The 13,311-nt window shown below is 32.2% G+C and overlaps 1 protein-coding gene across 1 annotated transcript; it reads right to left on the bottom strand.

Annotated features, from left to right (window-relative positions):
* Positions 1–4,449: 4,449 nt before the first annotated feature.
* On the bottom strand, positions 4,450–12,312 carry LOC100168310. Its single transcript, XM_001948652.5, has 4 exons — positions 12,225–12,312; positions 7,052–7,824; positions 5,532–6,497; positions 4,450–4,749 (listed from the first exon to the last, which is right to left on the bottom strand). Exons 2-4 carry the CDS (start codon positions 7,636–7,638, stop codon positions 4,557–4,559), a joined length of 1,746 nt encoding a protein of 581 aa, XP_001948687.1. The 5' UTR covers positions 7,639–7,824; positions 12,225–12,312; the 3' UTR covers positions 4,450–4,556.
* Between the last annotated feature and the right edge of the window lie 999 nt (positions 12,313–13,311).

The raw sequence follows: 13,311 nt of genomic DNA on the forward strand, positions 1-13,311 counted from the left end.
GTAACATAAACTATTCCAGCACCCCTAAATTCACACCCAATGTGCGCCTATGTCCTATTCCTATACTCAGCAAACAGCGATGTTGGAAGCCGAAAATGCAAAAATGACAGGCGACCAATGCTTAATATTTGAAATTAATTATAAATATTAACGATTTTGAACTATCTCAGCTTATTATTTAACATGACGGACGTAAAAGACGTTCGGAACGTTTGTTGTTGCTTTATTTAGAAAGATGTAAATGAAATGATATTTAGAGATGCATTTACAATTCTGTACCACTTTTGTTGGCAACGCAATAACACAATTATGTACATACAAAAAAACATTTAAAATTTGTTAAACTTCTTATGAAATTGAATTGATAGGTTTTTGTGAACCTATATTTTGTGAATTGGATGTTTTTGGTAAATAGTAATACCACCATAATTATTCTCAAACTTCAGTTAGTATTCCGTATATTATAAATAAATATAAGAGATTGCTATTGACGTCATTATTACGTAATAACGTATCAGTTGTATTATTGGATAATGGTGATATTATTATTGTGGTGCGAAGTGTAGTTAAATAGCCTATCCAAGACGCCGTGTTACCTTAATTTTGTATATTAATGAATTAATGTGACCCTGAAAAAATTATCTAATTCTTGTACTTTAATGGTAAAACAGAAGAAATTCAACTCTTTGTAAGCTTGAAATGAGTATGTCGGTTGTCATGGTGAATATACGTTTTGCTTTACGGGATAAAAAAAATAAACATTTGGTCATAATTAAATGTTTTCTTCAAAGTTTATTGATAACTTAAATATCACACGCATAAAATGTTAACATAAAAAAAAAAAATTATAATAATAACATCATTAAATTCTATTCAATAGTTCAAGGTAAGAGAAAAGGTTTTAGATTCTGAGCGGAGCGATGAATAGATTGATTATACAATGATGTGAGTGGTTTTTTTTTGTTTGTCATCACCTTTTGAGACAGTAAAAATGCTTCGATTTTCTTCAAAAGCATCTTTTCTGGCAGGAAAGTAAATTGAAACTTTGGAGAGAAGGGGGAGTAGAAATTACCAATAGGGTTCAAAAGCGTTAGGGAAATCAAACAAAAAATTAAGAACTGTGGTTTTTACGCATAATCAGTTTTTTAAAAAATGTTTCTATTTAAATCTAAGCTTTTAAAATGTAATACGAAATTCCCCTTGAGTTTTTTACCAAAAAATTTTACCAATATTTTCTGTTGTTCGTGTAGGGACAAACATACGCGCCTTTTCTTAAATTGTAGGATCTTACACTATTAAATACATATATTTTCATATATCCATTACAATTTTTTCAGGTTTTATTTATTTTTTCTATTTCTTATGATTAGTCATGCTATAACTTGGGAAGGGCGCGCTTTGAAAGCCTTAGTACAAAACGGCGTTTGACCATGACTACAAGTATCTTATAATTTACCATAATATAGTCGAGCCCACTGAGTTAAACTCTGTAAAACTTGCTGATTCTATCCTGGGTGGCGAGTGTTTGGCGTTTGCATGGTATGGATGATTCGCCTGGTGCCCTGGTACAAGAGTCCTTATTAAAAAATGACACATTGAACGAATTTATTTTTATCAAAAAACAACAAACGACATGAAATCATTTTATCCAAGAAAAAAATTAACAATGTCTTCTTTTCCTTTAGAATATTCAATAACAGTATAACACTATTATTTTTATAAGATATAAATGCATGTGTCAAAGCTTGAGTGGAGTAGTGTACATAAATGTAATCATCTTGTGAGTTGAGACTGTAATCTACTGTTATACCTACATAAAAACCGAGTATTTTTAAATATTGTAGTAGGAGGGATTATGACATTAAAATAATCACAATTTAAGAAGTTTAAAATCTTAAAAAATGTTATTTGATGTAGTAATGATTAGAGAGTTTGAATTTATGATTTATATAGGTATTGTATATATATTTTTTTATGTTTTGGAACTAAGAAAAGAACTTGTTTATTTTCTAAAGGAACGGGAAAAAAATAAATTATTCAACTTGAATTGAGTATAAGTATATAGTTTTATTTTGTATACTAGATACTTTTGATGTGTGTAGGTGAATACCGGAAAAAAAATCGCCTATGGCTAAACTTTCAGAATTTTTTAACAGTTTACTCGAAATAAACGTGATCAAGATGTAATTCCAACTGTTCAATTAGTTATTATTTATTTGAGTTCCGGTATAAGATATTATAACATCTTAAAATCGTTGTAGATAAATAAATACATTATTATATTATGTATTGGAGTGTTTTTCCAATGTAGGTACCAAGTGATTATAGATATAGGTACATGATTTAAGTTTTAGGACATAAGAACATATTAAAAGACAATTTTTTTTAACATAATATACAATATTAATTTTATTTATAATATATTATAATTTATAAAATAATTCTTATACATTATTTATATTTTATTTAATTGACCGCGTCCGTCAAACCCCAGTACGGATCTAGGACAATATTGGTACCCGTGAATAAACGCCATATGCGGAAAATTGGCCCCCCGTCTTAATCCTATACATGGACATTGATTATTGGTTTCTGCAGGCTTAAAAGTTCAATACAAACTATTTTTTTTTAATATAAAACATTCCTACATTTATTACAGTTCAAATAGTAATTATAAAAATAAATATTTAAATGTATACTTGGATTATACAAATAAATTAAAAATTCATCTTCTGAAAGGTTAATATTAAAATTTAAAACTTATAAAAACAGGTAAAATGTTTTTAATAAAATTATAAGATATGGTGGAAAATTGGTGGTTGACGTCTCAAATACGTTCTTTCAAACTCTGTAATTGTTCCTACTTCCTTTATAAATTTCATTCTTAGTGATACTAAGAAGCGTGTCCAGGATAAAAATTCAGGACAGGTATAAGTGAATATTATATAGAATCTTTTATATACTTATGTGATTGTGTATAATACATTAATACCTGTACGTCTGTATATTTTGACAAACCAGCGAGAGTGTAAAAATAACGAATATATATTTATATAATATTTAATTATATCGTAAAATGTGTGACCACTGTAACTTCCTTTTATAAGAATATTATAGGTATTGAAAAAATAATTAATAACTATAATATAATAAAATATAATTATTATATTTTATTATGTGTATAATATATATAAAACATTTGTTACGTTTCTATATTGATTACGATTTTTGTCAGTCGGCCAAAATAGGTGCATTCTAATATTATGCGTAATATAGCCACAGTGGTGGATACAGGATAAAGGTTCTAGGGTTCTAACCCTCCCTGAAATTTCCTCTATCTAGAAAAAAATTTTATTTAGCAAAACAATCAATTAAGGACTGAAGAGGCTGACTAAGTTCAATACTCTAGATTAAACTTGAAACTATATATAACTCTATACTTTGTTAAAGAATTATATAAAAAATGTTTAGCAAATATAACGTAAATGGGGATTAATCCCCTCACGGGTTTGTGATTAGTCTTAGGTTAAACTCTAACCGAACTAAAATACTGCGTACGCTTCTGATAGCTGTATATAAGTAGATATACTTAAGTATAATATTGTCACCGTATTACTGTACTAGCTACTAGTTAGATTAGGTTAGGTTAGGTGAGATTAGGTTACTCATGTACAGATGTGTATTTATGGGGGGAGGGGGGGCATTGAGCCCGGATTCCAACTGGCAACTCCCCACTCCTTTGATAGATATACAACCGTGTAAAATTTTGAATTTGTACGTGATTAAAATGGTTTATTACATGGTTGAAAGTTGACACAGTTCACATTGAAATGATTAAATTTTCCGAGAAAAAACTGAAAAACCTGTTGTCCCAAACAATTGATACATTTTCAAAAATAAAAATGGAATTTTAAACGTTATCAAAAAGTATTCATTTCAAATAAAAAATAAATAAATACATATACAATTATACAATATTTATAGAACATAAGTTCTTATATTGATAATACCGTTGAATACAGTATATCAGTGGGAACAATAGTACAATATATACCTATTAGTATACTAAAATGATATTTTCTTCTTTAATGGGCCCCTGTTTATTTTTCCAACAAGTGAATTTTTTTTTGCTGAAAACAATTTATGTTGCAAGCAGAATTCAACATTCGGCTTTAGTTTTCAGTCCGTACTCCGTAGGTATAATATACTTTATATAAAGTTCTATATAGGTAGTCTATATAGGTCATATTGTAGCTTAAATTATTACAAATATTGTTTTGATTTAAAATAACGTTTTGTTTCTCAATCAATCATATGTATTTTTAATTATGATTTATTTGTAATTTATGTTGGAAAAATTATCTGAAGCTTTCTCGTGAAAAATTCCTAAATACGCAACTGCTCAAGTATAACGATAGTATAGGTATAGAATCACATTTTGATTTAACACATTGTTTGATGTAACAGTTATTATGCTCGCGAATTGTTATTTATATAAAATCCAATATTACAAATATATTACCTAAAATATCTTATACATTTATTATTAACACCTTTCATTTTGGTATTTTTGTAGTATTTTCATTTGGAGTGATCCTGGTATTGTTTTGAACGCTAGTTGAATTACCGATCGTAGCAATATCTATGCTCACGGAATGCGTGGGCGATACTTCGTCCTGAGTCGATACTTCGGTCCAACTTGTCATGAATTGATGAGTGTTGATGTTGTTTTTTATACTCTCGTAGTAGCTGAAAAGATCATAGTCATTTCACGATTAAAAACAAACAAACAATGTTTATCTGAAAAACATGTTTAAACGGAATCATCTATTTTAATAGTCATTTACTCCCTAATTATGTAAAAACTGAATATGTGTAATAAGTAATAACTTATAAGTACTTATATAAAAGTAATAAGACATTAGTGTCCATAAACTTGGCTCACCCACTTTACCCAATGGCCAATCCACTTCAAAGGTATGCCAATAAATAGCGAATAATAATAGCAAGTTTGTTTTAAAAACTAACAAGTCATGTTGCTATTTCCAAATAAAAATTTCAATTTTTAACTTCGGTATCTTTTCTGACATGAAAATAAATCAAGTTAGTACTTCTAAGAGGTCAAAATAGAAAATTCACAGTAGTCTTCAAAAGCGTCGGGAAAAGCAAAACTTAACAAGTTTATAGTAAGTCAAAACTGATCAAAAACTGGTTTTGAATAAAGATTCTCGTTATTGTCTATTTTTTTTTATTTTTTCCAATAGCTAAAAAGAATACTTGGGATTTTTAATTTTTACCTCCAAAATGTACCAACCATAGATTCACTTTCCTGCCAAAAAATATTTTGAAGATAAAAATTAAAGCATTTTTTTTTTCAAAAATCATGTACACAAAACAAAATACACACGTTATAAAACCGGACATTCATAGCTCTAATCAGAGTATAAAAATATGACCTTAAACCTCAAAAAATTTCGAAATACGAGTGAAAGTTGTTGCTCTAGGCTTTAGCTATTAATTATAATACATACCCGTTTGACGGCGGTTTGTTCTGTGTTTGTTGTTGCTGCCCGTACCGAGTAGACGTCGGCTGTTGCTGTTGTGGGGACCGGTACTGCTGTTCAAACCGCATGGATGGCGGCATTGGCTGTTGCTGTTCGATGCGCGTGTTCATCGGCATGTACGCTTCGTAACGCATTGGCTTTTGTGGCGGTTCATACCGCATGTGCTGCTGCTGTACCATCGGCTTGCTGCGCTCGTCGTACCGCATCGTCGGTGGCTGCTGATCGTGGTACGGTTTTGGATCGACATCGATGATCGTGAACCTCGGTGGCGGGGCGAGTGGTGGTGAGCCGTTCTGCTGCCGATCGCCCCTTACATCGATCACTCCAGAATGGACGACCGCCACTTCCGGATACTTGTCGTTGTTGTATAAGTTGTTATTTCCGCCACCACCGCTACCACCACCACCTCTGTATGGCTTTTGCAACGGCACTTCGACTAGATCCTTGTCCCACGATGAGCCCCTGTTGTCCCACGACGATCCCCTGTTGTCCCACGAGCTGCCACCGTCCCCGCCGAGCGGCTCTCTGTCCCACGAGCCGCCACCTCTATTGAGCGGCTCCCTGTCCCACGAACCACTTCCCCTGGTTTGCGGTTCCCTGTCCCACGAGAACGACGGTGAACCTCTGTTTTTGTTGCTGAACGACGCCCGGTCCTTGTCCCACGACGACGACGACCAGCTCTTGTAGAATGGTTCGGCCCACGACGCGAACTTGGACGTTAGCTCGTTGGGCCGGTAATACGAGTCGCGGAACTCGGCCGGTTCGTCATATCTGCTGTTGTACACGGCCGTCGACTTGGATGTGACCGACGTGACGCCATTGCCACCACCGCCGATACTGACACCACCACCCCCTTGCATACCACCACCACGGTTGTAGGCGTTTTCGTAGGACGTCAATCGGCTGCGCTGCAAGCTATCCGGTGGAAATTTCCTACGAATAAAACGGCGTATATAGTGTCAATAGACTGCAAAGGTGATATTTTTCAAATATAATATTTCTATCTAATTACACGTTTGTTATAATCATTCATATCCAGAGGATATCTCTGTCGATTTAAGACAGCAACAAAAAGGCCATTCCAGAAAACTGAGTAACTTTCTATGAGAAATACGGGCCTGTTTGGTTTTTTGCATCTGGGTAAAATTTGTATATTTACACTAGGTAAGTACTATTAAAAATGTTCTAGGTATTTACATAAAATGAACAATTTACTTATATCAAAAAAAAAATTCTATGTCGACGATTTGAGAGTATTTGATAGTATCAGCTAATATCCATACAACTTCTATTACCCGCGAGTACTCAAAAACCTACGTATTTTAAGTACATTTGAAAATCAGTACCTGTATGTATCTCTATTCTCTATACTATATAGTCTGTATCTATAGGTACTTGAAAACATTTAAAAAGTATCTTTTATAACAAGACTGCATATAGGTGGGTAATGGCCAATGGGTATACATTATTATAGTGTAATTACGCACCTGTTGGAGTCCTGCAGTTGTCGGAAATCGGCGGAAAATGGGCCGGGACCGAGCGCGAACGGATCAGCCGAATAAGCGGCCGAGGGAGGAGGGTAACCGGCCGGCGGCCGGATGACATCGGGCAACGTCGCATAGTAGATGATCCGCTTGGACGTCCTCTGCACGGCCGGCTGCTGCTGGCGCGAGTGTTGGTAAAAGCTACTGTCTCGCTGCTGATGATAGAACGCTGCGCCGGCCGTCGCTGCAGGTGGCTGAGGCGACGGTAGCTCTTCAACCCGCGAGTACACGCTGATCTCGGGCCGGGGCCGCTGACGTTCTGCCCAGCCGTTGGACGTGACAAACTTGTGGTTCCGTGGGTTCCGCACCTCCACCTCAGCCGATCTAAGGTACCGGTCGCACGGTGACGTGCCGTTGTTAACGTCACCGCCGTCGGACACTGAGGAGGACGGCGGCGAACGGTCGTCGTCGTCGTTAGTCCTAGCTTCGGGCGCGTGTGCCGCCGTTTTTATCTGCACGACGTCCGCCGCACCGATGGGTCGCAGCGACCAAACAACGGACAACAGGGCCACCAACAGTACCTCCTTCATCCTGCCGCGGATACCGCGGTATAATCACGACGGCTTAGTGTGGTCGACGCTTTTACAAGCCGAGTATAATATATATTTAGGTACTTAGGTAATACCTATAGCTGGTTAGGTATGTTTATTATCACTAGCTACGTGTAATAATATAATATATATTAAATTATACCAGTGCACTATTCGCCGTCGAATCTGTAGGGAATTATCAAACGAATATGTCATTAATTTTTTTATATATAAATAGGTCACGTCATCGTCGAAGTCAATTTACATACTATTATTATAAGTAGTTATTGTTATAATTTTTGTTTATTTTTGTGATTAACACATGGAATATAACGGGATAAGCATTATTTTATGTTTAATTTGCCGTGACATATTCGATGGTTAATAACTATATAGTTATTATAATAATTAATAAGTAGGTATACAATTATTGATTTATACGATTTATAGATTGCTGCAGTTAATAGATCTTCTACTGTAATATAGATGATAATATGATGAACCCTAATTTGTCAAAACAGTAATATTATAGTATATTATGATATATTTATACGTATATTGTATGTATATATAATCATGCAAATTATTTTAAAATAAGTATTAGCATATTTGGAACCAAACCATTTCGAAGTACCTTCCTAAATTACTAAATAGCTATTAAATAAATGTATTTGAAGTATAAACTATAAAGAGAATTACGCCTATATGAATACTATAGTATAGGTACCTTATTATAACATGTACACTTACAGTATTGGCACAAGAGAGGGGATTAGACCACAAAACTGTATGCTAATGGCTAAGTCCCCTTAAGTCAAGTCTCCATCAAAAAAGTGTTGTCACATTTTTAAATTAAATCTAATACAAATTATTGAAAAATTAAATCTCAATATTGTTATAATGCTGTAAACACAGAGCCCAGGGGATAAGAATTGTTGTTTAGTCTGTATAGGAAATTTAGTACCTACCTAAGAAATAAATATGACCCGATAATATATTATAAATTATTCAATTATAATTTAAAATTTAAAAAAATTTCATTTGTAAATGATTAACATCCTTAAAATGATATACGTACGCTGAACTGCGAAAGGTATTTTAATAATATTATAATTTATATCAGAAATATTTTAAATGAATAAAGGATGTAAAAATAATCTGTAATTTTATATTGTTAACTAAAATTGGGGGTGCTAAGCTCCAAGTAACTCCACATTCTTTGTTATAATTAAAAGGGAATTTTTCCCTTAAAAAAAATAGCTTATAAATATGCGCCTGTGTGTATAATGTATTCCATTACCACTATAGAATAATGTATAATATATATATATACAGTTATACGCGCGTGAATATTATATATGTACATTAGCAGGTAATGATGTGTATAAGTATCATCGCATAATATTTTATTGTTATGATGAGAAATTGCACAACTATAGACCGAAAATTCGAATCGCGTATATAATATATATTATAATATATAGGTACTCTTGATCAGGTTATATTTATGAATAATATTGAATACAAAACTAGGTCATTATCGTCATCGACGAGTACACGGATGAATTATATTGTAATACAATAATAATATTAATAACTACAATAATAGCTGGTTGAATCCTGCAGTACACGTAGCCCGGTGTGTATACCTAGGTACAAGTTTATGGTTCGCACACCGAGGTCTGGTGCTATATAGTGAGGCGCGTCATGGTACACGACTCGAACCCGGCAGTCGTCGTTTCTTTATTCGGAGGAATCACGGTTTGGTGAACCCTCATCCTCCGCGCCCTTTATAACGCAAATTGGAAAATCGCAGTTTGCCTCGTGGAAAATTGGTTTTTGCTGTTCTAATTAGCGATTTTGTGCGACGGATTGTCGAAAAAACGCAGATTTTTTTCCCTCCAGCGAATATAATCGGTATGAAACGATTTTACTCGGGGACGACACACAAAAAACAACAATCGTATAATTTTCTAAAACTTTTTTTTGACGAAGACATAATTCGCTATCGAATTATAATTTTAAGTAAACTTTGTTCATGTAATAACAATACAATGACTGAAATGTTTGAACACAAAAATTTTATTTCTGTAGCTACTTACACGAAATATACATCAAATTACCAATATGGCACAACAATTCATAATAGCCAAACGTATGTGTCCGCGTGTATAATAATTTTAAATCGATTGTAAATGCCCAGTTAATTTACTATTGTTCCCAATATATATTAATTTTTTATCTTAGCCAAATTTCAAAATCAATGGGCATATTTGGTTGATTTTCTGCACGTGTTCTAAATTGCTTGCACGTGATTAATTTGTTTATAATTTGGAATACAACAAAAATTAGTTTTCGCGTGGGTACTTTAAAATATTATCTTAATATACTATTTACCCATCATATTATATATTATTATAATTTATGTACCTATGTTATAATACAATGAAGGTACCTAAATTAAAATCGTCATGACCCGTAAAGTGTTAATGAACCAACAGTCTAAGTTTAAACGTGTATACAATACGCATAACCCGTTTTATGAGCGTTATTAATGTATGTGTAATACAAAATGAAAGACAAAGAAAAATATAGAATCATAAATTTGGTATAGCTACCTATATGTATATTATATTATTATGTATATATGCATTTCTTCCGTGGATGATCCGTACCTGATAATGTCACTCCAAATAAATTATTAGACCATTCATATTATTGTATAATTATACGATAGCTGGTTCTTAATCTGAATCTAATCGTTCGCAATCTCATACATACACTATAGACGAAACTATTTACTTGTATGAAACTATAAACATCATATAATAAGAATTAAGAATATTATGCAAAAGCAATGTAATAGCTATACGGGGCCCATACCAGGGGAGTAGGTGCTATACATATTGTTATACAATATAATATTATACGGTAACTACCAACTAAATATACTTATTTCATTATTTTCGAGCTGTGTAAGCTTTTATAACTGCTATACCTTTATGGCTATATTATAATAGGCTATGAATTATACGTTATACGTAGCAGATCTATAATACATTAAACATCTAAGTATTATTAATTATAAATACTTGTCAATTACTTATACAGGTTGCATTATAATTTTTTTTTCATTTAAATTTTGTAATTGTGATTTAATAGTACCTAGTAAAAATTTTATGTTTAGGCTAGGCATTTTTTTGAACTAGCCACATAAATGTAAGCCGGTCGGTGGTCACAGATATTTTTGGGGGGGGGAATGGTATATTCATTAAGATACTTTATCATCTAGATAATTTTCATCATTCCTAAAAAAAAAATTGTTTTCTTTTTTTTAAATTGAATTGCATTAAAATATGTGAAATCTCATCAGTACTTAATACTTAATGGATAATATAATATTTATTTATTTGTTTGAAAAATCTTTTTCAATCATAAAACATGAATAATGTAAAATGTAATATAATATTATAATTTATAAGTAATTGTAAACATAAATTAATATAAATATAATTTTAATATAAATTTAATGAAGAATCTATTTAATTATTTTTAAGTAATTGGTACCTTAGTCAAGTATTCTAGTAGGTATTCTACACGGGTACCTATTCATTAATTGATATTTCATAAAATTTATTGAGCCTAATTGTATACCTAGTATAGATGTTTACTAGCTTCTATTGCAAGACTAAATTTACAACGAAAATGATAATTGTGAGCCGAATTTAAATTTTCTCGTACATATCGTAATTAATAATTATACATATTATGGTTTTTTTAGAATTTTTCAAAAGTTTATGTAAGACCTAACCTGACTGAGTAAATATTAAATATGTATTATTATTGTTAGTTTTATACCTACTCATAACATATATCGCAAATTACAGGCCTTCGGACCTATTCATACACATATTTCTTCTGCGGCAATACGAGTTATGCAATTATTAAGAACATTTCAAAGAACGACTAGCTCGAAGAAAAGAATACCGCAGCAAGAAGAGTTCACACAGTTGAAAAAACTCTCGTATGTAGGTACCTAATACTTTGCAGCAGCGCGGGTTAAGGTAAACCTATAGACAGGTAATTAATACTTAATTTTATACATTACGCCGTTTCGTGGGAAATCTGAAATTCTGAACAGAAGCATTGAGTTGGAATGCTAAATCAACAATAGTTATAAAATATTTTACCGTTTGAAATACTGTGTGTTCTATATGTATCTATTTACTACCGTAAAAACTCGAACATTCGAATGTAAATATTGGCGTAGGTACATTTATATTCTATACACCTTAAAATACAAATAGAAACAATTTAAAATAAAAAAAAAACATTAATTAATTATAACAAAAAAACCCAAATTAATTAATTTTTTAACACATTTTTTATCTTCTAAATGTCACGCAAAAAACAACACCCCGGGAACTTTTACGTACGGCTTAAACATGCTAGGTTGTAGTATATAATACAGTATAAAATAAATAAATACATGGGTAGTATGGCATGAATAATATTATATATAATACCAAAATAACGTTAATAAGCCATAGCGTATAATGTAGGTAATATTATTGTTATATACTCACTTAAATAATATGGTTCAGTACGAATGGATTGCACGTTCAACGACTGCGGTGCGGCGAACACTGCGCGCGATATAAGATCGTTTCGCGGACGAAGGCTTCTTAGCGTCTATGATAAATACTGTAATAACCACCACCGTTGTCTTGCAGTGATGAGAACGTTACTACAGTTGTAGTTCACTTATATATATATATAACATTTATAATATACAGAGTGAATCCCCAAACATGTTCATCCCCATTATTCATTTAATAATGAATTTATTGAGATTCTGATTTTTGGAGGTATAATTAAAGACCATAATTTCAAATACTTGATTTTTACATTTAGGTTACAATTTACAGTAAAAAAAGGTTGACTCTCTTTTAAAAAATAAGTTTGTATTATCACAGGAAATTCCTAAAAATTGTGTAAATAAGCTGAATAACTACAAAATTGGTCCTTATATTATGTATATACCTAGGTAGGTACTTAAAAATAAGATTAAACACATTATTAAAGGAAAAAATAATGGAGTTGAACATGCATGGTGAACCACTCTGTATATAATATACACATCGCGTAAATTACGAACTGTAAGTGCAGTTATTGCAGACTGCAGTATACCTACCTATTAATTATTATTTATTAGGTATACATTTACATAATTATATATGTACACGTAAAGCCGCCGAGGAGGTTCTCCGCAGCAGCGTAGACATCTGCAGCAAGTCTAGCTTGGTATTACGAATAAAAAAAAAAATCCTAATTAACGATCCAGACCGTAAAGACCGTAATACAATATAGGTAGTATATATACGGGACTTTGTGCGTACGCGTTCATTTGCTGTGTCGGTAACTATTATAATAGAATATTATACTAATATACTATATTGTTTGATTCGGTAAGACGCGTGTTCAGCTTTAGCATTCCAACATTTGTATCGGTCGTTTTTTAAAATCCTTTATATAATATGTGCCTATATACTCCGATAAACTAGATAAACCTTCCCATAAATCGGCACACATATTATTGTATATTAATTTAATTCTTTAACAAGTTGAACTTAAAAAATATATAAAATGAAATTGTTTTGATTATATCATTAT

Source organism: Acyrthosiphon pisum, chromosome A2 (assembly GCF_005508785.2).
Source record: "Acyrthosiphon pisum isolate AL4f chromosome A2, pea_aphid_22Mar2018_4r6ur, whole genome shotgun sequence".
Taxonomy (NCBI): Eukaryota; Metazoa; Arthropoda; class Insecta; order Hemiptera; family Aphididae; genus Acyrthosiphon; species Acyrthosiphon pisum.